The sequence below is a fragment of the Astyanax mexicanus genome, chromosome 8, assembly GCF_023375975.1.
Source record: "Astyanax mexicanus isolate ESR-SI-001 chromosome 8, AstMex3_surface, whole genome shotgun sequence".
Classification (NCBI taxonomy): Eukaryota; Metazoa; Chordata; class Actinopteri; order Characiformes; family Acestrorhamphidae; genus Astyanax; species Astyanax mexicanus.
In genome coordinates this window covers 7320013-7343453 of record NC_064415.1, presented here as the reverse complement: position 1 = coordinate 7343453, position 23441 = coordinate 7320013, and the positions used below count along the sequence as shown (strand labels likewise).

At 37.3% G+C, this 23441-nt stretch overlaps 1 protein-coding gene and 1 long non-coding RNA gene across 2 annotated transcripts in view; both read left to right on the top strand.

The window, feature by feature from the left end:
* The window catches only part of LOC111188713 (snaclec agkicetin-C subunit beta-like), a 119919-nt gene extending 96769 nt beyond the window's left edge, over positions 1–23150 (top strand). Inside the window, exons 3-4 of the mRNA XM_049482771.1 lie at positions 22314–22439; positions 22533–23150. Coding sequence (XP_049338728.1) covers positions 22314–22439; positions 22533–22540 — 134 coding nt within the window. The 3' untranslated portion in view covers positions 22541–23150. The remainder of the gene's footprint in view (positions 1–22313; positions 22440–22532) is intronic.
* On the top strand, positions 17629–20729 carry LOC111188712 (uncharacterized). The gene is made up of 3 exons (XR_007440453.1): positions 17629–17726; positions 17948–18147; positions 20542–20729. It is a non-coding gene; the product is annotated as an uncharacterized LOC111188712 (long non-coding RNA).
* Positions 23151–23441: the final 291 nt, after the last annotated feature.

The following is a 23441-nucleotide window of genomic DNA, read 5'->3' as shown; positions in this document are numbered from 1 at the left end:
GGCTGGACTGTGGTTAGGTTAGTGTAGCTTGCTTTAGCTCAGCATTAGCTTAGCTTAGCTTATCCTAGCCTGGCTGGTTAGCGTTCTGGCTGTGAGACGGCAGTAACCGAGCGATTTTCTTTCCTTTTTTCCACAAAAGACGGAGCCAGCGCTGCGGGCTGTGGGCGAGCGTGCCGCGGCTGAGCGCTAGCCTGTGCTAAGCTAACGCTGCTGTGGGTGTCCTGTGTGTCTACGCTGTTACTCGTCGGCGGAGTGATACAAGTTTAGTGTGAGAAGGCCGTGATGTTATCACATATATCAGCACGGCTAGAACACTTCTCAACCAATCAGATTGTGAGGTCGAAACTAACTGTTGTATAATGTTATATATATATATTTGAGTTCTATGTTTATAGTTGATGCCACACATTCTGAATTGATGTCATATTTTCTTGGTTATAGGTTGAAACCACATCACATCATTTCTTAATCATTATAATACTTTTATTTAATTAAAACTGTGGTATTTTATTTTTGTTGTAGTTTTAATCTTCTGTATGTATTGAATAGATAACGTTTATTATATTATGTGTAACATGTGTGTGTGTGTATTTATTTGCAGTTGTATTGCAACCCTTTATGCAAGTTAAATACCTGATATAATCTACAAATCTATCACGATGATCCAGAGGATAACGACATTACAGAGAAAAGCGTATTTTATATTATACTTGATGACCAAGTGAAAAATACTGGATATATTTGGGTAAATAGTGGATATCGGCTAAAACAACCACTTTGAGACAACCAGGAGCTTTTGGAATATATTTTATTGAGTTCATTACAGCAGTAAGCAAATGGTTATGGGAATGGAAATGAACCACATATGCAAACACATACAGTTCTGTCACCACAAAGTAAAGTAATTAGATGTGATGGGCAGTGCTGCACCACTGGCCACCTGCAGTGGGAGCTGGGAAACAGAGGGGGGGAATCAGTGGAGTTGGTTCCCAAAACTCCAATTCCCATAATCCCCAGTGGTGATTAGAGGTCTAACCACACTTCTCTGTCGCACCTTTGTAGAGGGGTGACCGGTAAGAGAGGGTATTAAAAAGAAAAGAAAAAAGAAGATCTCAAAAGAAAACAGTTGACTTTTAAGTTGTGTTGGTTTTAACTTTTTCTAAGTTTCTTGTTGAGAAAGCTGTATTTTGTTTCTATTCGCCAAGAGTGGCATTTCCTTTGTTCCCCTTCTCCCCTTTTTTCTACACCTCTTTTGAGATATAGATTTTTCCACCCATTTTCTAGTCTCCTGTGTGGAGAACCAATTCTACAAGTTCCACAAGCACACCCACTTTTCTGTTCTGTTAAAATAAATTACAATATTAATAATATTAAAGCATATTTATAATAATTAATCAAATAAACAAATAATCATAAATATACCTGAGTAAACATATATAATTAAATACATATATACCTGAGTAAACAAATATAATCTGCACTTGAATCCAACACCTCCCTCTCCCGTAATATTAGAGTAACATTAAAAACAGCAAAAGCTTTTAGAGATAGTACTGAAATTAAATTCAACACAACTGTGCAGCACAGGAAGTAGATCCAGTTCTGTTAGCGTGGTCCCGGAATCGTTTCTCAGAACTCTGAAAAGAAATAATCAGGATTAAGAACTGGTTCCGTGTGTGAATGTAAATCAAACATTTTCCAGCAGGAAATGACAGAAGTTCTGGTCTCACCATCAGATTCAGTGCAGATGAAGTTGAGGGTCTGGTTCTCCAGCAGACTGATCCACTGCTTACTTCCAGACTGAACCGCTTCTGATCTTTCTCCATTACTGCAGTCCTCCACTCCCGTCCCGTTCCCTGGAGCCCAGTTCTGGTAGCAGATAGTCGACCCGCTCACCCAGAACCAGAACCCCTGAGCACAGGTGTGACGCAGACCCACCCACACATTATCAGTGGAGGCGTTTCTAGCTACAGTCTCCACCCAGCGCTGAATTCCCTCAGTGTGAACAGAGACCAGGTCCACATGATTCTCTCTGCAGTATCTCAGAGCTTCTCTCCACGTCTTCTTCTCTTTAATCAGGACCAGAGGGGTGTCTGGGAAAAATCTCACAATGAGAAACAATAAAGACAGAGCCAGAAAAAAAGGACAAGAATGAGAAAACAGGGTGTTGGATGGTTACAAAGTTTAGTCAAGGACATTCACATAAGGTAGAAATTGTATTTGTAGGATTTTAGAGTGGAAGGAGGGGCTTGTGTAAGGGCTGGCTCCAGGGCTAGGCATCCTCCGGCCACCAGAGGGGGGCAACGGGCAGCCTCTGGTACCAATCAGGCCTAATCAGGCACACCTGTGGCCTGCTTTTAAAAGAGGGAGGAACACAGACCAGCAGTTGCTGTGTCTTTGTTGTGAGTCAGTGTGTGTGTGAGTAGCCAAGTGGCTGCTATACTTTCGAGCTCTCGAGTCCTTGAGATACCTTCTTTCTTTCTGTCCTTCTTTCTTTCCTTTCAACAAAGAAACAAACAAGAAAAAAAAGTGAAAAAAAAAAGAAAAAAATATTAATAGATAAACAAATAAATTGAACTGTGGAAGGAATCCTGGCATCCTTTGTTCTCTTTTCTGGGTGAGCCGTTACAGCTTGAGAAAAGATTCTTCTCCCAAAACGTTTGTTATTTGGGCCATTCCACCGAATGGGTGCCATTTGCTTTTTTCAACTCTATGCTAGTAGCATGAGGACACGGAGCACATTCTATTAATTTTCCCAAAATTTGTATTTTAAAAATGAACAAATATACAGGGGTTTGACAATGAAACTGAAACACCTGTCATTTTAGTGTGGGAGGTTTCATGGCTAAATTGGAGCAGCCTGGTGGTCAATCTTCATTAATTGCACATTGCACCAGTAAGAGCAGTAAGAGTGTGAAGGTTCAATTAGCAGGGTAAGAGCACAGTTCTGCTCTAAATACTCCAATGCACACAACATTATGGGTGACATACCAGAGTTCAAAAGAGGACAGATTGTTGGTGCACGTCTAATATATATATGTGTGTATATATATGTGTATATATATATATATATATATATATATATATATATATATATATAACCCACAACTAAAAACAAGTGAAATTTTGATTTTAATGGAATGTCAATATGAGAAAATGCTCCAAATGATCGAGATGATGGGATTCTAGCAAAACTCACTTGATATTTTCCAATATATACTTAAACTGAGCTGGATGAATTCAAACAAGAATAAAGACCTTTCATTGGATGAGCGTTAAACTTTCACAAAAGAGCATAAATTACATTTAAAAAATTCTTTAAATTATTTCAGAAAATTATTATAATCTACAATAATTCTACATCAGAATGCGTTTTAATATATATGGTGACCATTAAGAATTTAGAAACGTATTTTTCACGTACTTTCCATGCTATAAATAATAAAAGTCAATAGGAGTAATGTCAAAAAATATATGTTTAATAAGTTAACAGATTCATATAAAATAAAAGGAAGCTGAGATACACTAATTATAGATTATAGATCTTATAAAGTTGTATCTTACCTGTTGCCATGTGTACAGGTGCTCTGTTAGTTTGGTGTGTGTGTTCTGCAGTGTGTGTTGTGTGATAAAAAAGAGGAAACTAAGACAATACACAGCTTCTTTGTTTGGTTTATTGTGTGATGATGATTTACATGAAGGCACACAGAAGCAAACCCACACATAAAGAAAGAACATCATTTTAATATAATATATCACATTTATATATTCAAAACATGAAGAGAACATGACTGGGATGGGGAAGTGGACTTTTGTCTAGCAGCTTCAGAGTCTGGAGCAGGCAGACTAACAGAGTTTTTTTCTTAACCTTTAAATTAGCTTTTGTTTGTTATTTTACATTATGTCTCCCCTTTGGTTTAAGTTATATCCTGTTAAAGATTTGTTAAATAAACCAAACGTAGCCTTAGCCCTTCTGAACCACAACCACTGACTAGATCTTTCAGCTACATCTGACAACTCCTTCACTACTGTCCTCAGCATACGACCTCTAATTCCGAATTCAAACAGCAGTCTTGTGGCGGACTTTGCTACAAAGCCTCTAGTACCTACCTCCACCGGTCTAATATACGCTTGCCACCCACGCTCTCTCACCTCAGCCACCAAGTCTGTATACTTCAACCTTTCCTTTCATAAGCTCCATCTACCTCGTCTTCAATTGGAAAAGTCAGCTCTATAAAATACACTATCCGCTTACTTTCAGAGTACAATACTACATACAGCCTTGAGGTTGTAATCAGAATGCACTCCGGGATCTGCAGTTTACTACCTACATCCACTAATAACTTCCAATCTCATGCATCAGCCCACTTACCAGCAGTTTTCAAGCACTGTGCTGTTTCTCCACTATGCTGCCCCTCACGCACAAACTTGATTACCCTACTGCAACCTACCACATATATAGACCAGGTTATTCCATCAATCGTATTTTCTTCCCTTTAGTCCAAGATGATAATGTCAGGATTGATGGGGCTGGAATTGTGAAAGAGTTCAGGGTTCAGGGAGCATGAGATCATCATTTATCATTTTCACACATGGATTGAGAGAGAGTTCACCACAGAGTCCAGATCTTAACCTCATTGAGGATCTTTGGGATGTGCTGGATGGAGAAGAGCTGCTTTGTGCAGTGGTCAGACTCTACCATCATCAATGCTGCTGCAAGATCTTGGTGAAAAATTAATCCAGCAACACTGGATTGAAATAAATCCTGTAACATTGCAGAAGCTTATTGAAATAATGCCACAGTGAATGTGTGACGCAATCAAAGCTAAAGGCGGTTCAACCAAATATTACAGTGTGTGACCAGGCAGTGTATATATACATATTATTGTTATATAAATATTTGAGTTCTATGGTTATATAGTTGATGCCAAACATTCTGAATTGATGTCATATTCTCTTGGTTATAGGTTGAAACCACATCACATTATTTCATAATCATGATCATGCTTTTATTTAATTAAAACTGTGGTATTTTATTTTTGTTGTAGTTTGAATCTTCTGTATATGTAATATATGAATAAATAAAGTTTATTGTATTATGTGTAACGTGTGTGTGTGTGTGTGTGTGCATTTATTTGCAGTTGTATTGCAACCGTTCATGCAAATCAAATACCGATATAATCTAAATATCTGATATAATATCAGGAAACACTGTTTGAAAGGTGTAATAGGATCATCTCCATTTTAACGTCATTTCTGTGAGTGCAGACTGAAGGGTGGGAATGCCTGTGCCTCTATAAGTTGTGAGGTGTTATCTTATAAGTGAGGTTGACAACTGGGTAGCATGCTCATGGCAAGGAGACGTGAATTATCCACACTTTGTTTGGCATCTTGCTTACAGATACTGCAGCTGGACCTGTAGATCCTGCACACTTGTAGGTTGCCAAAGCTTGGGTCCTAGATAAATAACCCAAAAATTGCCTAAAAGAATATATATCCAGATCCAGAGGATAAAGACATTACAGAGAAAAAGCCCATTTTATATTGTACTTGATGACCAAGTGAAAAATACTAGACAGATTTGACTAAATAGTGGATAGCAGCTAAAACAACCACTTTGGACCACCAGGAGTGTATGTATTGTATGTATTGAATAGATCAAATTTATTATATTATGTGTAACATGTGTGTGTGTGTGTATTTATTTGCAGTTGTATTGCAACCCTTCATGCAAGTTAAATACCTGATATAATCTACAAATCTATCACGATGATCCAGAGGATAAAGACATTACAGAGAAAAGCGTATTTTATATTATACTTGATGACCAAGTGAAAAATACTGGATATATTTGGGCAAATAGTGGATATCGGCTAAAACAACCATTTTGAGACCACCAGGAGCTTTTGAAATATATTTTATTGAGTTCATTACAGCAGTAAGCAAATGGTTATGGGAATGGAAATGAACCACATATGCAAACACATACAGTTCTGTCACCACAATAAAGTAATTAGATGTGATGGGCAGTGCTGCACCACTGGCCACCTGCAGGGGGAGCTGGGAAACAGAGGGGGGGAATCAGTGGAGTTGGTTCCCAAAACTCCAATTCCCATAATCCCCAGTGGTGATTAGAGGACTAAGCACACTTCTCTGTCGCACCTTTGTAGAGGGGTGACCGGTAACAGAGGGTATAAGAAAAGAAAAGAAAAAGAAAACAGTTGATTTTTAAGTTGTGTTGGTTTTAACTTTTTCTAAGTTTCTTGTTGAGAAAGCTGTATTTTGTTTCTATTCGCCAAGAGTGGCATTTCCTTTGTTCCCCTTCTCCCCTTTTTTCTACACCTCTTTTGAGATATAGATTTTTCCACCCATTTTCTAGTCTCCTGTTTGGAGAACCAATTCTACAAAGTTCCACAAGCACACCCTTTTCTGTTCTATTAAAATAAATTACAATATTAATAATATTAAAGCATATTTATAAATAATTAATCAAATAAACAAATAATCATAAATATACCAGAGTCAACATATATAATTAAATACATATATACCTGAGTAAACAAATATAATCTGCACTTGAATCCAACACCTCCCTCTCCCGTAATATTAGAGTAACATTAAAAACAGCAAAAGCTTTTAGAGATAGTACTGAAATTAAATTCAACACAACTGTGCAGAACAGTAAGTAGATCCAGTTCTGTTAGCGTGGTCCCGGAATCGTTTCTCAGAACTCTGAAAATAAATAATCAGGATTAAGAACTGGTTCAGTGTGTGAACATAAATCTAAATAATTCCAGCAGGAAATGACAGAAGTTCTGGTCTCACCATCAGATTCAGTACAGATGAAGTTGAGGGTCTGGGTCTCCAGCAGACTGATCCACTGCTTACTTCCAGACTGAACCGCTCCTGATCTTTCTCCATTCCTGCAGTCCTCCACTCCCGTCCCGTTCCCTGGAGCCCAGTTCTGGTAGCAGATAGTCGACCCGCTCACCCAGAACCAGAACCCCTGAGCACAGGTGTGACGCAGACCCACCCACACATTATCAGTGGAGGCGTTTCTAGCTACAGTCTCCACCCAGCGCTGAATTCCCTCAGTGTGAACAGAGACCAGGTCCACATGATTCTCTCTGCAGTATCTCAGAGCTTCTCTCCACGTCTTCTTCTCTTTAATCAGGATCAGAGGGGTGTCTGGGGAAAAATCTCACAATGAGAAACAATAAAGACAGAGCCAGAAAAAAAGAACAAGAATGAGAAAACAGGGTGTTGGATAGAAGCCCATTCCCCTCACCTAAAAAAATAAAAATAATCCAGCACATTCTTTTTTATTATTATTATTAAGTAAATTGCTATCTCAATTTTTTGAGATAGTAAGTCATCATTTTGAGATATTATCTCAGTATTTTGACACACTATCTCAATATTTTAAGATTCTATCTCAGGATTTTGAGATAGTAAGTCATTATTTTGAGATACTATCTCAGTAATTTGAGAAATTATGTCATCATTTTGAGATATTATCTCAGTATTTTGACATACTCTCTCAATATTTTAAGATTCTATCTCAGGATTTTGAGATAGTAAGTCATTATCTTGAGATACTTTCTCAATATTTTGAGATACTATATCATTATTTTGAGATATTAAGTCATTATTTTGAGATACTATCTCATTATTTTGAGATACTATCTCATTATTTTGAGATACTATCTCATTATTTTGAGATACTATCTCATTATTTTGAGATACTATCTCATTATTTTAAGATACTATCTCAGTATTTTGAGATATGTCATCATTTTGAGATACTATCTCAGTATTTTGACATACTCTCTCAATATTTTAAGATTCTATCTCAGGATTTTGAGATACTAAGTCAGGATTTTGAGATACTAAGTCATTATTTTGAGATACTTTCTCAATATTTTGAGATACTATATCATTATTTTGAGATATTAAGTCATTATTTTGAGATACTATCTCATTATTTTGAGATAGTATCTCATTATTTTAAGATACTATCTCAGTATTTTGATATATTATGTCATCATTTTGAGATACTATCTCGGTATTTTGACACACTATCTCAATATGTTAAGATTCTGTCTCAGGATTTTGAGATACTAAGTCATTATTTTGAGATACTATCTCATTATTTTTATTATTTTGAGATACTATCTCATTATTTTGAGATACTTTCTCAATATTTTGAGATACTATATCATTATTTTGAGATATTAAGTCATTATTTTGAGATACTATCACATTATTTTAAGATATTAAGCCATTATTTTGAGATACTAATTTATTATTTTGAGATACTATCTCATTATTTTGAGATACTAGTAGACTGTTCAGAGACAGAAGCAGGTGAGACAAAGACACAAAACGATACTTTTATTGAGGACTACTTCAGCCGTGGAGTTGAAATATTGAGATAGTATCTCAAAATATTGAAATAGTATCTTAAAATATTGACTTAGTATCTCAATATAAAGACTTACTATCTCAAAATAATGACCTAGTATGTCAAAATATTGAGATGGCAGTTTACTCAATAATAATGAAATAAATGTGCTGGATTATTTTTTATTATTTAGGGTGGTGGGAATTGGCTTCCATAATGTTGGATGGTTGTAAAGGTGTCACGCCTGGTGCTGTCAGCGTTCTTGATTCCCACACACTCAGCTCTATCTGCGATTCAGCACCACAAGACTACAATACCCAGAACACCCCACTCAGAGACTCTGGCAATCATGTGACACTTCCAGGAAGTAATTTGCCTAATTATTAACACCTGTTTTCTATCTATTAAATACTGTTTTATAGGTCTGCGTTTGTCTGAATTCGGGTACACTGTGACAAAAAGCTAACAAAGGACAATTGAATAAGGTAGAAATTGTATTTGTAGGATTTTAGAAGGGAAGGAGGGGATTTAAATGTTTGTTATTTGGGCCATTCCACCAAATGGGTGCCATTTGCTTTTTTCAACTCTATGCTAATAGCATGAGGACACAGAGCCAATCTATTGATTTTTCCAAAAAAAATAAACAAATATATATATTTTTTTATTTCTGGTTTGAGTGAACCTGAATGGAGCTGTTTCAGACGTACTGCATTTACCACCTCATTTTACTCACCTTCATAGCAGACAAAGGGATCTAGCCAATTACATCCTACATTAGACCATCTGTATCCATCTTTATGGTCTAACTCCACACACATATATCCTTGAGTGTTGATTGGTTTTCCATCGCTCCAGTCACTGTATGAGGACTTACTCCCATCTGACCAGATCCAGCTCTAGAGACACATTAATACCTGATCAATAAACTGATTAAAACACTGCATATTTTCCGGCTCGAAGTGAGAAAAAGTTATGAACTAATTATTTTAATTAATCACGGGAGTGTTTTGGGAGTAACGTGAAATAAACCAATCAGTGTGCCAGTTATCATTCCCTTTAAGAGTCAGGTCTTAGCAGAGGATACTGACCTGCGCGTTCACACTGTGAAGGTACACCAGCAGCTCATGTAAGGGAACAACAATGTTATTTTATTCTTTATTCTGTTTATTAGTTAATAGTTAGTTAAAAGTCAGGTTTGCGCTCTGCAGAGCGTCCTTGTGTGTGTCACTTACAAAACATTGCAGGAGCCTGTCCGCACTTAATTTATAAACCTAACTCAAACTCATGTAAAGAAATCATCTGTATCTTAAACTTGAATTTCTAAGTTTGTTTCTAAGAAGCAACATGTATTTCATAGTCAATTCAACTTCCAGGAGGACAAATCAGACAAATCACACAAAGTTAATTAAAGTGAGTTGAAGTAAATAGTAAATACAATTTGATTAAACTTAAAACTTCAAGGCTTCATTTTTTAAAGCTGTGAATATTTTTTTACAGTTTTCTTTGCTCTGTTCATTTAGCCTCCCTGTTGTTAACAGCTTAGAATATGTTTTTTTAAAACACATTTTCCATTACTTTAGTTTCCTTCTAATTTCCAGATCTTCACAAATGCTTACACTGTTCTGTTCAGGATTCTGTCTCAGTCCGATCCAGAAATAGTCTGATGCTCCATTAAGAGCAGATTTTACAGCGTTCATATCCTCCTGGTTCTCAATGGTTGCCAGATCAGTGAAGTTCTCTCTGCAGTATTTCTGAGCTTCAGTCCAGTTCAATCTTTCGTTCACCACATAAAACTGAGGAGTTCCACAGAAGGAGAGAGTCCACAGAGCTGTAGGGGTTAAAATCTCTCATCAGCATGGCAGTACAGTAATGAAGCAGCAGAGAGTTTTACACATGATCATGAACTCCACTGACCTGAGAACAGCAGGAGACAATGCAGTGCTGACCTCATGACTGTGGAGAGAGAGAGAGAGAGAGAGAGAGAGAGAGAGGGCAGGAGGGAAGGAGGGAGAGAGAGAGGGAAAGAGAGAGGGAGGGAGAGAGGGAGGGAGAGAGGAAGACAGAGGGAGGGAGGGAGGGAGAGAGAGAGAGAAAGAGAGAGGTTTAGATAGAGAGAGAGGGAGAGAGAAAGAGTGGGAGGGAGGGAGGGAGGGAGGGAGGGAGGGAGAGCGAGGGAAAGAGAGAGATGGAGGGAGGGATGGAAAAAGAGAGAGAGAGAGAGAAATTGTTCATCAACAGTGTGAAAAGTATCTTCATTCATTACTCTGTAGGTAAGGCAAGGCAAGGCAAGTTTATTTATATAGCACCTTTCATACACAACGGTCATTCAAAGTGCTTTACAAATTAGAAAATACACAGAGAAATCAAATAAAAAAAAAAACATGTAAAAGATTAACAGTAAAAATGGAAATAAAAACTAAAATAAGAATAAAGCATGATTGATTAAAACATGATTAAAACAAAGAGAATTAAATTAAAAACATGTAAAAGAACAACAAGGAATTAATAAGAATAAAGCATGAATAAAACATAATATAAAAGTGCCGTTAGAGAATAAAAGTGGGCGGAGCTGCAGTGTTTTAAACTGAGCTGAAAGCCTGATCAAACATGTAGGTTTTCAGTCTGGATTTAAACATGTTTAGTGTTGGGGCTCTTCTAATGCTCTCTGTTAACTGGTTCCATTTAAGAGCAGCGTAGTAGCTAAACGCTGCCTCTCCGTGTTTAGTTTTTACTTTAGGCAGCTCTAACTGAGCAGTTCCTGATGATCTGAGAGTTCTGCTCGGCTCATACTGCTGGAGCATATCAGATAAATATGCTGGTCCTGCACAATTAACACATTTATACACAGGTAGAAGTATAGATACTAGAGTTTAATAAAATAATTCTGTAGAAGTTGAAGAATCAACTCAAGCTTTTTACTCTTTAAGTAAAAGTGTAAAAGTACTGGTTTCAAAACTACTTAAAGTATAAAAGTAATGTAAGGGGAAAAATGAAAGCCATTAAGAACAAAAGCTTAGGCCACGCCCACAGAGTCCTATAGTGCACTACCCCCTCCCTAAAACACAATTTACTAAAAGTCATAATGAGCTATAATGTTCTATTATTAAAATGTTAATGTTGATTAACATTATGTTCTGGACGTGTGCAGGTGTGATGGATCACAGTGTAAACCAACAGGCTGTTGAAATAGTGTATCAGATACAGGTGTAACTATAAGGAAATAAAAACTTAAATGTTTTTTTTTTTATGTTTTTGAATCTTTTAATTTTCAGGAATGTACATTGTTGTTCTAATACATTTGGAGGGGAGTTTTGTAGTTTTGTGGTTGGGTTCAGAAAAAAAGGTGCTATCTTCTAAACCGAACAGATCTGAATGAATGCAGATGTAAATATCTGGAAATAAAAGCTAAAATTTTGCTCTTTTGTCACATATTAATCTTTTAATGTATTTTAATCTTTTAATCTTCAGTCTACAGCAGAAATTAATACATTGACCTCAGTTTTCCAATACTTTTTTTGGAGGGGAGGGGATTTTTGGAGTATATTTGAAAAATTGACATATGGTATTGCACGAACATATGTTAAATATGACATATTATATATATATAAATATATATATATATATATATATATATATATATATATATATATATATATATATATATATATATATATATATTATGAGTATATAAACATGTGTGTTTGGAAGTGAGTGTGTGGAAATAGTCCAGTAGGTAACAGAGTAACACTGAGTAAAGTGCAGGTACAGAATGAGATGTGTGGGAAGAACAGGGGGCAGAATACCATCAAATTATCTACCACTGTATAAAAACCCTTAAAAAATACTCTTTCTATAAATGAAAAAAATTAAGAAAGTTGTGTATACAGCCTATGGGTAATTCACAATGTCCTCCTCAGAATTTGCATGAACCACAACTAAAAACGTATGATAATATTTAAGACTGTTGATTTTAATGGAATGTCAATATGAGAAAACACCAAACCGTCGAGATGATGCAAGTCTAGCGAAACACACTTGATATTTTCCAATATATACTTGAACTCAACTGGATGAATTCAAACAAGTGGATGAGTGTTAAACTCCCACCAAAGAGCAAAAATTACATTTAAAAAAATTAAAGCATTAAGAAAAATATATATAAATAATCATACTATAATTATATGTTATATAAATATAATAATTTATAATAATTGTACACCAGAATAGATTATAGATCTTATAAAGGTGTTTCTTACCTGTTGCGGTGTGTACAGGTGCTTTGTTAGTCTGGGTGTGTGTCCTGCACTGACAATAAACAGCTTCTTTGTTTGGTTAATTGTATGATGATGATTTACATGAAGATAAAATAATAATAAAAATATATATAAAATATAAAATATAATATATATATAATAATATATCATCAAGTAATGGTGACCAGTACGAATTAAAAAAAATCACATACTTTTTTTTTCCTGCTATAAATAATAAAAGTCGCTAGAAATGATAAAAAAAAGTTAACAGATTAATATAAAATAAAAGGAGATACACTAAAATAAAAGGAGATACACTGATTATAGATTGTAGATCTTATAAAGGTGTATCTTACCTGTTGCGGTGTGTACAGGTGCTCTGTTAGTTTGGTGTGTGTGTCCTGCAGTGTGTGTTGTGCGATAAAATAGAGGAAACTAAGGCACAGCTTCTTTGTTTGGTTTATAGTATAATGATGATTTACATGAAGGCACACAGAAGCAAACCTACATATAAAGAAAGAACATAATTTAAATATAATATATGACCTTTATATATTCAAAACATGAAGACAACATGACTACAACACTGGAAAGATGCAAATTGGCATAGAAGAAACCCCTTTTCTATAGTAAACCATGTTAGCGCAACTTCAAATCAGAAAATGCTGATAAAATAAAACGTGCAGTACTGTGCTTTTGGCTTTTATGTGATTGCAGACAGTGTGAACTCAAGATATTAAATATTTTATCTGTTCAATGGCATTACATTTATTACCGTTATATCTATGCCTGCATTTCAGGCCTGCAACACATTTCAAATAACATTCCACTTTATAATGTTTCCATTTCTTTTCACAACATTAAAATATATTGGCAACTAAAAATACCAAGTGATGAAGTGTTTATTGGCCCTTGGAGTTATAAGAGGAAGGGGTAAAATCCTCCCCTAAGAATTGTTACAACCTTTCTAGCACCCAATACAGATACTATACTTCTCAAAAAATTTGGATATCATTAAAAAGTTACTTTATTTCAGTAATTCAGTTAAAAATGTGAAACTCTATATATTATATAGACGTATTACACACAGAGTGATCTATTTTAAGTGATTATTTATTTTATTGTTAATGATTATGGCTTACAGCCAATAAAAAAACAAAAATCAGTGTTTCAGAAAACTATAATATTATATATATATATATATAAAAAAAAAAAAAAGACCAATTGGTACTTTTGGCAGTGTGGGCAGTGTGCCAAGTCCTGCTGGAAAATGAAATCCACATCTCCATTAAAGTTAACAGCAGTTTACAGCATGAAGTGCTGTAAGATTTTGTGATAAAAAAAAAAAAAACTGCACCGGCTTTAGACTTTATAATAAAACACAGTGGATCAACACCAGCAGATGACAGACATGGCTCTCCAAACCATCACTGATCATCAGTAAATTTTACATTTCATTTGTAAATAAAGGGATCAGAGTCTGGAGGAAGAGTGGAGAGACACACAGTCCAAACTGCTTGAGGTCTAGTGTGAAGTTTCCACCAATCAGTGATGGTTTATATACATCTATATAATATAGATGTAGTGCACTATAGGACTCTGTGGTTCGGCCAAAGTTTTTGTTATTAATGGCTTTGTTTTTTCTCCTTACATTACTTTTATACTTTAAGTAGTTTTGAATCCAGTATATTTACACTTTTACTTAAAGAGTAAAGTAAGAAGTATTTTAAACCCTAGTATCTATACTTCTACCTACAGGGTAATAAATGGAGATATTTTTCATACCTTTAGTTTTCACCTCAATTTTAATCTTAAAAAAGTGTTGCCTTGATCACGGTGTTTCAGCCCTAAAATGCAGGAATAGATGTGTATTAATTAATGAAAGGAAGATGTTGAGCAGAAAAAAACATAAGAGTGAAAGGAAAGAAACACTGGAATTTTTCTGCAATGCAAATTCATCACACCTGATACTGGGAAGGTATATATGATATTTGGGAGTTTGATTATTGATTTCCACAGTCAAAATATACAGATATCTAGCCATCTGTTTTTAAGAACTCATGAAAGCTGCCATTCTTCACTGTCATCTGATCCACTGACTGTACCAGCACAACACACACTAACACCTTATACACCACCACCATGCTGAGAATAATAATGACCCACAACCCAAATACTACTACTACTACTACTACTACTACTACTACTACTACTACTACTAATAATAATAATAATAATAATAATAATAATAATAATAAAAGCTGCTCTGTGGTGGTTTTCTCTCCTGTGGGGTTCTGAGTATTAAAGAACAGGGTGAAAGGAGGATAATAATAAACTATACAGAGAAACAGATACAGATACATAATGTTATGCTTGATCAGGCTTATATTGATAATACCACATAAAAAAACATAAATAAATAGATGACAAAAAACGAAAAATCATCAGCCAGCAGTGTGTGGCCGAGAATTTTGGTTTTGACCAGGTGTCAGAACTGGATTTGCAAATAAGTATCCACCTCCACCAGTAAACAATGATGACCTTTATTTATTGTGAATTTCAGGTAAATGAATTTGCATTTCTTGTATTAAAGTTGTTATACTGGCTTTACACCACACACACTGCAGGACACACACCCAGACTACCAGATCACCTGTACACCACACACACATCAGGACACACACCCAGACTACCAGATCACCTGTACACACCGCAACAGGTAAGAAACAATTCTTAAAACCAGCAGAAATGTAGATCTGGGGCTTCAGACAGACACAGACTTTATTATATCTCACCTTTACTGTTCCTGTTTAACTTGTGTTTGGGTCGGGTCGGATTGGTCAATGTTATTCTCATTCTTTTTTCATAGACTGTATTTTCCCTTTAATGGAAAACAAAAACATGTAAAATGTTATGTAGTTCAAGACTAGGCTTAATCCCTGTCTGTACTGTGAAAAACTAAATCTTACTCTTAAGAAAAAATTACCTAGACCATTTGCCTAATATAAGCCTATACGTCTCAATTTACATATGTTTTGTCAAGTTTTTGCCAATGAATTTTGTGCAGTGTTTATCTATCTATTGACTGACAGACCGACTGACCTACTAACTACATACATCTATCTACCTATATTACTCTCATACTAACAATACTAACAATCTCTCCCTCTCCCTCCCTCTCTCCCTCCTTCCTTCTCTCTCTCCTTCCCTCCCTCCCTCTCTCTCCTAACCTCCCTCTCTCTCCCTCCCTCTCTTTCTTTCTCTCCCTCCCTCCCTCTTTTTCTATCCCACCCTCCCTCTTTGCCCTCCTCGCTCTCTCTCTCCCCCTCTCTCCCCATCCTACTTTTTCTCTCTCCCTCCCTCTCTCTCCCTTTCTACCTAAACATCCCTCTCTTTCTTTCTCTCTCTCTCCCACCCTCTCTCTTTCTCTCCCTTCCTCTCTCTCTTTTTCCATCCCTCCCTCCCTCTCTTTCCCTCCCTCACACTTTTTCTATCTCCCTCCCTCTCTCTCCTTTTCTATCTAAACCTTCCTCTCTCCCCCCCCCCTCTTTCTTCCTTCTTCCCTCCCTGCCTCTCTTAACCTCCCTTCATCCCTCTCTCTCCCTCCTGCCCTCTCTTTCCCTCCCTCACTTCCTCTCACTCCCCTCTCTCTCTCCCTCTCTCTCTCTTTCCCTCTCTCTCTCTCCCTCCCTCTCTCTCTCTTAAACTCCCTCTCTCTCCCTCCCTCTCTTTCTTTCTCTCTCTCCCTTCCTCTCTCCTTTTCTATCCTTCCCTCCCTCTTTCTCTCCCTCCCTCTCTTTTTTCTATCCCTCCCTCCCTCTTTCTCTCCCTCCCTCTCTCTCTTTTTCCATCCATCCCTCGCTTTTTCTCTCTCCCTCCCTCTCGCTCCCTTTCTACCTAAACATCCCTCTCTTTCTTTCTCTCTCTCCCTCCCTCTCTCCTTCTCTCCCTTCCTTTCTCTATTTTTCCATCCCTCCCTCCCTCTTTCTCTCCCTTCCTCTCTCTCTTTTCCATCCCTCCCTCTCTCTCCCTTTCTTTCTAAACCTTCCTCTCTTCCCCCCCTCTTTCTTCCTTCTTCCCTCCCTGACTCTCTCTTCCTCCCTCTCTCTCTCTCTCCCTCCCTCCCTCTCTCTTAACCTCCCTTCATCCCTCTCTCTCCCTCCTGCCCTCTCTTTCCCTCCCTCACTTCCCTCTCTCTCTACCTCTTTCTCCCTCCCTCTCATCTCTCCCTCCCTCTCACTTACTCTCTCCCTCTCTTTCCCTCTCTCTCTCTCCCTCCCTCTCCTCCTCTCTCCCTGCCTCTTTCTCTCTTTCCCACTCTCTCTCTCTCTCTCTCTCTCTCTCTCTCTCTCTCCACAGTCATGAGTTCAGCACTGCATTGTCTCCTGCTGTTCTCAGGTCAGTGGAGTTCATGATCATGTGTAAAACTCTCTGCTGCTTCATTACTGTACTGCCATGCTGATGAGAGATTTTAACCCCTACAGCTCTGTGGACTCTCTCCTTCTGTGGAACTCGTCAGTTTTATCTGGTGAACGACAATAAGAACTGGACTGAAGCTCAGAAATACTGCAGAGAAAAATTCACTGATCTGGCAACCATTGAGAACCAGAGGGATATGGATGCTGTAAAAGCTGCTCTTAACAGAGTATCAGGCTATTTCTGGATCGGACTGAAGCAGAGAATTGTAAGCTACTATGTACATATTTATTTAGTTATTTTTAAATATTCTAGCCTTAACATTTAACCTAGCATTGATCCTTATATGGGCCTGTATTCCTAGAGTTAATAGGTGATGAGCTGCTCTCCAGTATCAACAACACCCTTTATGACTCTTTTTTTATGATAATGAGAACTGAGAGTGCAGTGTTTAAACAGTTAAATAATCAGTGTATTAATGTGTCTCTAGAGCTGGATCTGGTCAGATGGGAGTAACTCGTCATACAGAGACTGGAACACTGGAGAAAGAAACAATAAAGAAAGTGAAATCTGTATACAATTACAGGGTACAAATGGATACAGATGGGCTGACGTAGCCTGTCATTGGCCAAACCCATTTGTCTGCTATGACAGTGAGTAAAAAAGATTATTAATGCTGTCCAGTGGTCAACCTCACTCATGCTATTTTACAAGTATTTTTTTTTTCATGGAACATTAATGTATAGATTTAAACTGGAAGTGGTAAAGCTGTCTTTAGATATATTTTTTGCATAATATTTTCCAAGACATGATTGAAATAAACTATATTGTTATGTTATTATACACATCAACTAATGCAATATGCTTGTTACAGCTCTATGCAATCGTTCCTTCTGTGGAACTCGTCAGTTTCATGTGGTGAACTACAATAAGAGCTGGACTGAAGCTCAGAAATACTGCAGAGAGAACTTCACTGATCTAGCAACCATTGAGAACCAGGAGGAAATGAACGCTGTAAAAGCTGCTATCAATGGTTCGTCAGGCCTGTTCTGGATAGGACTGAAGATTTACACTGTAAGCAACAGAAACCTTAATCAATACATGTTGACTTACTTTCACTGATGGATACACTGATTATAATACACTTTTATTATAGTTATACTATAGCCTCCCATGAATGTATCCAATGGGGAAAATGTTGGGTAATGTTTTATTTCATGTAAAATGTGTTTGTATTTACATAAAGTTCATGTATCTACATGAAGTTTAGAGGTTTGTAGTGATGATGAACTCTGAAGCTACATGAAGTTTGAAGGTGTGTAGTAGAGGTCTGCACTCCCGCGGGAGTCCCGCGGGACCCGCGGGACCCGTCAGAATATGTTGCGGCGCGGGACAAAACTGAATTGTTATTGGCGGGAGCGGTAATTTAATCAATACAGGCCATGCGGGAGCGGGACCACATTAACATGTGGTCCCGCTCCCGCAAATTGATAAATAGTTAAGAAAATTATAATAATCACGCTATGATTCCCATGCAAGCAACAAAAAAACACAAGAAAAATCTCTCGGAGGATGGACACACACACACACATTTTCAGCATCTCCAGCAGGCGTGTGCAGAGGAGGGGGGGGGGGGGGGGGAGGGGGGTGTGTAATTTAAAGGACGACATTTACTATACTGGTGCAAAATAATAATAATAATAATAATAATAATAATAACAATAATAACAATAATAATAATAACAATAACATTGTTATTGTTATTATTATTATTGTTATTATTGTTATTATTATTATTAATAATAATAATACAAATATTAATTAAACTAATTGAATTTAATTTTATATATTTTTACATTTATTATTTTATATAATATAGATCCACTTCTAATCCACTTCTAGGATTCTTGATGCACCTGATGGCATGTGTTTGGACTGCGAACTGAATTGCTGTTTTAATAAATACATATGTAAATTTGAAGCACTAAATGTAATTAATTCAATTCATATTAGGACTGCGGGACGGGAGCGGCGGGAATGTGTATGTGGCGGGCGGGAGCGGGATTAAAAGAAGTGATTTTTTTGCGGGAGCGGGCGGGAGCGGGACAAAAAGACGCGGGAGCGGGCGGGAGCGGGTTTAAAAAAACAGTCCCGCGCAGACCTCTAGTGTGTAGTGATGAACTAATCTGAAGCTACATGAAGTTTGGAGGTGTGTAGTGATGAACTCTAAAGCTACATGAAGTTTGGAGGTGTGTAGTGATGAACTAATTTGAAGCTACATGAAGTTTGTAGGTGTGTAGTGATGAACTCTGAAGCTACATGAAGTTTGGAGGTGTGTAGTGATGAACTAATCTGAAGCTACATGAAGTTTGGAGGTGTGTAGTGATGAACTCTGAAGCTACATGAAGTTTGGAGGTGTGTAGTGATGAACTCTGAAGCTACATGAAGTTTGGAGGTGTGTAGGGATGAACTGTAGTGACTCTGAAGAAAGTTGGTGAACTCTGTGCACTATGCTCCTCAGTATCCGCTGATGCTGTTATTTTACACTGACAGAGCACAGAGTCGCTGTCATTTCCAGTCTCTTCCACTGTGTCATAATATCACTGACAGTTGGCTGTGGAATATTTAGTAGTGAGTAGTGAAATTTCACCACTGGACTTGTTGAACAGGTGATGTATCCTATCACAGTACCGCAGTGCTGGAGTTCACTGAGAGCCTGAGACTCATTCTTTTACTAATGTTTGTTGGTGCAGTCCCAGCATGACCAGCAGCTGCTTTTATCATATGCTTGTGGACATGGCAGTGATTGATGGAACACTTGAATTTAGTGATTTGGATGGGTGAAGGAATAATTTTGGTTGTGTATGTAGCGTATTTAAACATTTTAACAGTATAGGTAGATGCAGCTTATATAACTAAACAAATGCCACTAAAGAAACAAAAGCTGTAAAATGCCCTAATACAGGGGTGTCCAAACTACGGCCCGGGGGCCATTTGCGGCCCGTTTCCTTTTATGGAGCGGCCCGCGAGGTATTTTAGAAATAGAATGAAAGTTGGGCCGCTGTTAAGCTGGTTTTTATAATGTGAGATTCAAAGTTTGGACGCTAGTTGTCAGAAACGAGCCAACTAGTCTAAAACTAGTCTATTTCTCCTTCTGGCCCCCGACAAAAAAAGTTTGGACACCCCTGAACTAATAGCTGGTATATTAAAACACATTTAAGGCTGTGCTGATGATGTTGAGCTGCTCTCCAGTCAGTCTTTGTCACGTTTGTCTTTTTACCACCTTTATCCAAAATGTTCTCCCAAACAATTAACTGTTGTTTAACTGTTTGGGATTTTGGAATTGGCTTGTTCTTACAGCTCTGTTTGGGTTTCAATGTTTTCCTAAATCTAAATACAGTTTGTTGTTCTACAGCCCCTTCTACAGATAGAGAGGATTATTTTTTTTATTTATTAATGTGTCTCTAGAGCTGGATCTGGTCAGATGGGAGTAACTCCTCATACAGAAACTGGAGCATTGGAAAACCAGACAACCTTGTGGGTGATAACTGTGTGCAGCTACTGAATGAGAGCGGATACAGTTGGAATGATGCAGGATGTATTTGGGGAAGTCCATTTATCTGCTACAAAGGTGAGTAATATGAGGTGATAAATGACGCTCATCTGACATATCTCTACTCCAGTCACTTTTAATATTTGTTTTTAGAGAATTTATACTGATTCAGTGCTTTAATGCAAGTGGAGACAAACTCCCATCAGCCAAGATGTAGATCTGTAGAAGTAAAGTAGCCAGAACAAGCCATGCTTTTGTGCATTATTTAGTCAATCGCAATTGAACTATTGTAAACTACAGTAACTTGACTTGACCTATTTTGTTCTTGTTCAATTTACAGAGATTCTGATTGGTTCTGATTGTCTGGTTGTTGTCTATCTGTCCATATCTATGTGTTAGTGTCGTTAGTGTGTTTTTTTTGCTTCAGTGCTCTCATATGTCATTTGTAGCTCCACCCCCTCGTTACCTTTCAGCAAGTGTTTCCAGTTTCCTGTTCCTCTTTTGTATATATATATTATATATATATATATATATATTTAGCCCCTTTGTTTTAGTGTGTTCAGTGTGTTGGTTGTGTTCCACATCAGTCAGGTAGTGTGTGTCTTTGCCTTTAGGTTTTGGTTTATTGTTTGTTTGTTTTCTTTGCTTATTGAATAAATAACTCGCAGTTGCCTCCGCCTCCACATCTTCCCTGTGCAAACCTGACAGTTAGTATCAATGCGGTTTGTAGGGAGTAAATTTTTTTTGTCTAAACTCATTTAATTAGTCACCGTTATAAAAACCTGGTTTTCTATTTTACTTTAGCTGGATTAGAACATTTATGGGGCTGGTTGTGGCCTGAAACACACATGGCTGAGACACCCCTGCACAACAACTGGGCAAATTGTAGATTTTCTGTAAAAAAAAAGTTCCCAAGTTCTCTTGTTCCCAATAGAAGGTGGCTCCACCCTGAGATATTTATAATGATTACATTAACAACATAGTTTTATACACTCATTACAATACTTTCTTCTTGCATAGATAGATAGATAGATAGATAGATAGATAGATATAATATGGGAATCAATCTGCAGCCCTTTTGCCAACTCACTGGTTTCCGGGTATAATATGGAAATCGTCCAATGCCAAATGTGCCAGCACCCCGGAAGCCAAGTATAATGCGTAAACCAGCTTACGTCACTTTTGCAAGCTCTATGGTTGCTAAATATGAACCATATTTGGCCCAATTCTGCATGGTGTATGCCAAGTTTTAGCCAACGATTCTTCATGCTATCTCGGTTAACATAAAACGTCACAGCATCACCTGAATTTGTGGAGAAATCTTGATAGGGAAGTTAAATCAAACAAAATATGCAACCTTGCATCTTGTGAAAGCCTTACATTTTTCAAATAAATGTTCAGATGTTCAGTAGGATTATTCTTTGACCCAATGTTTTTCCCTCCATTCCAGAGATCCCTCTGGTCCTGATTAAAGAGAAGAAGACATGGAGAGAAGCTCTGAGATACTGCAGAGAGAATCATGTGGACCTGGTCTCTGTTCACACTGAGGGAATTCAGCGCTGGGTGGAGACTGTAGCTAGAAACGCCTCCACTGATAATGTGTGGGTGGGTCTGCGTCACACCTGTGCTCAGGGGTTCTGGTTCTGGGTGAGCGGGTCGACTATCTGCTACCAGAACTGGGCTCCAGGGAACGGGACGGGAGTGGAGGACTGCAGTAATGGAGAAAGATCAGGAGCGGTTCAGTCTGGAAGTAAGCAGTGGATCAGTCTGCTGGAGAACCAGACCCTCAACTTCATCTGCACTGAATCTGATGGTGAGACCAGAACTTCTGTCATTTCCTGCTGTAAAGATTTAGATTTATGTTCACACACTGAACCAGTTCTTAATCCTGATTGTTTCTTTTCAGAGTTCTGAGAAAGGATCCCAGGACCACGCTAACAGAACTGGATCTACTTCCTGTACTGCGCAGTAGTCTGGAATTATATTTCTTCATATTCTCTTCATGCTTTTGCTGTTTTTAATATAACTTTAATGTTATAAGAAAGGGAGGTGTTGGATTCAAGTTTTAATTTTAATTATATATGTTTACTCAGGTATATTTACAGTTTATTTAATTAATTGTTTAAAAATATGCTTTAATATGTTAATATAATTTCTTTTCAGATCTCTCTGCTTCTTTTGTGAACCTTTTGCTTTCGTTTGAGATCTGTTTTTTCCCTTTTCTTTTCTCTTCTTATACCCTCTGTTACAAGTCACTCTTCTACAAAGGTGCGACAGAGAAGTGTGCTTAGACTGGGGTTTATATAGAGTGCTTTACAGTTGTTGCCACTGATTATTGTGGTTTGTCACCATGGATTATGGGAATTGGAGTTTCAAGACCCAGCTCCACCAATTTTTTTTCTTCTCCGTTACCCAGCTCCTCTTGCTGGTGGCCAGTGGTGCAGCACTGCCCTTCACATCTAATTATTGTGGTCATTGAACTGTTTGTGTTTGCATATGTGGTTCATTCCATTCCAATAAGTCTTTATTTACTACTGTAATGAATATAATAAAATATTTTCCAAAAGCTCCTGATGATCTCCAAGTGGTTGTTTTACCCAGTATCCACTATTTAGGCAAATCAAGTTTTCACTATTTTACAGTTGTTATCAAGTTTAATATAAAAATGCGCTTTTTCTTTGTAATCTTTTTATCCTCTGGATCATCCACTGAAGTTTAGAGTCTTTTCAGAAAATTTCTTGTCAGTGTCATTTTCTGTGTTCTCCCATTAAAAACATATACTTAAATATCTGCAGAAATGTGAGGGGTGTTTTCA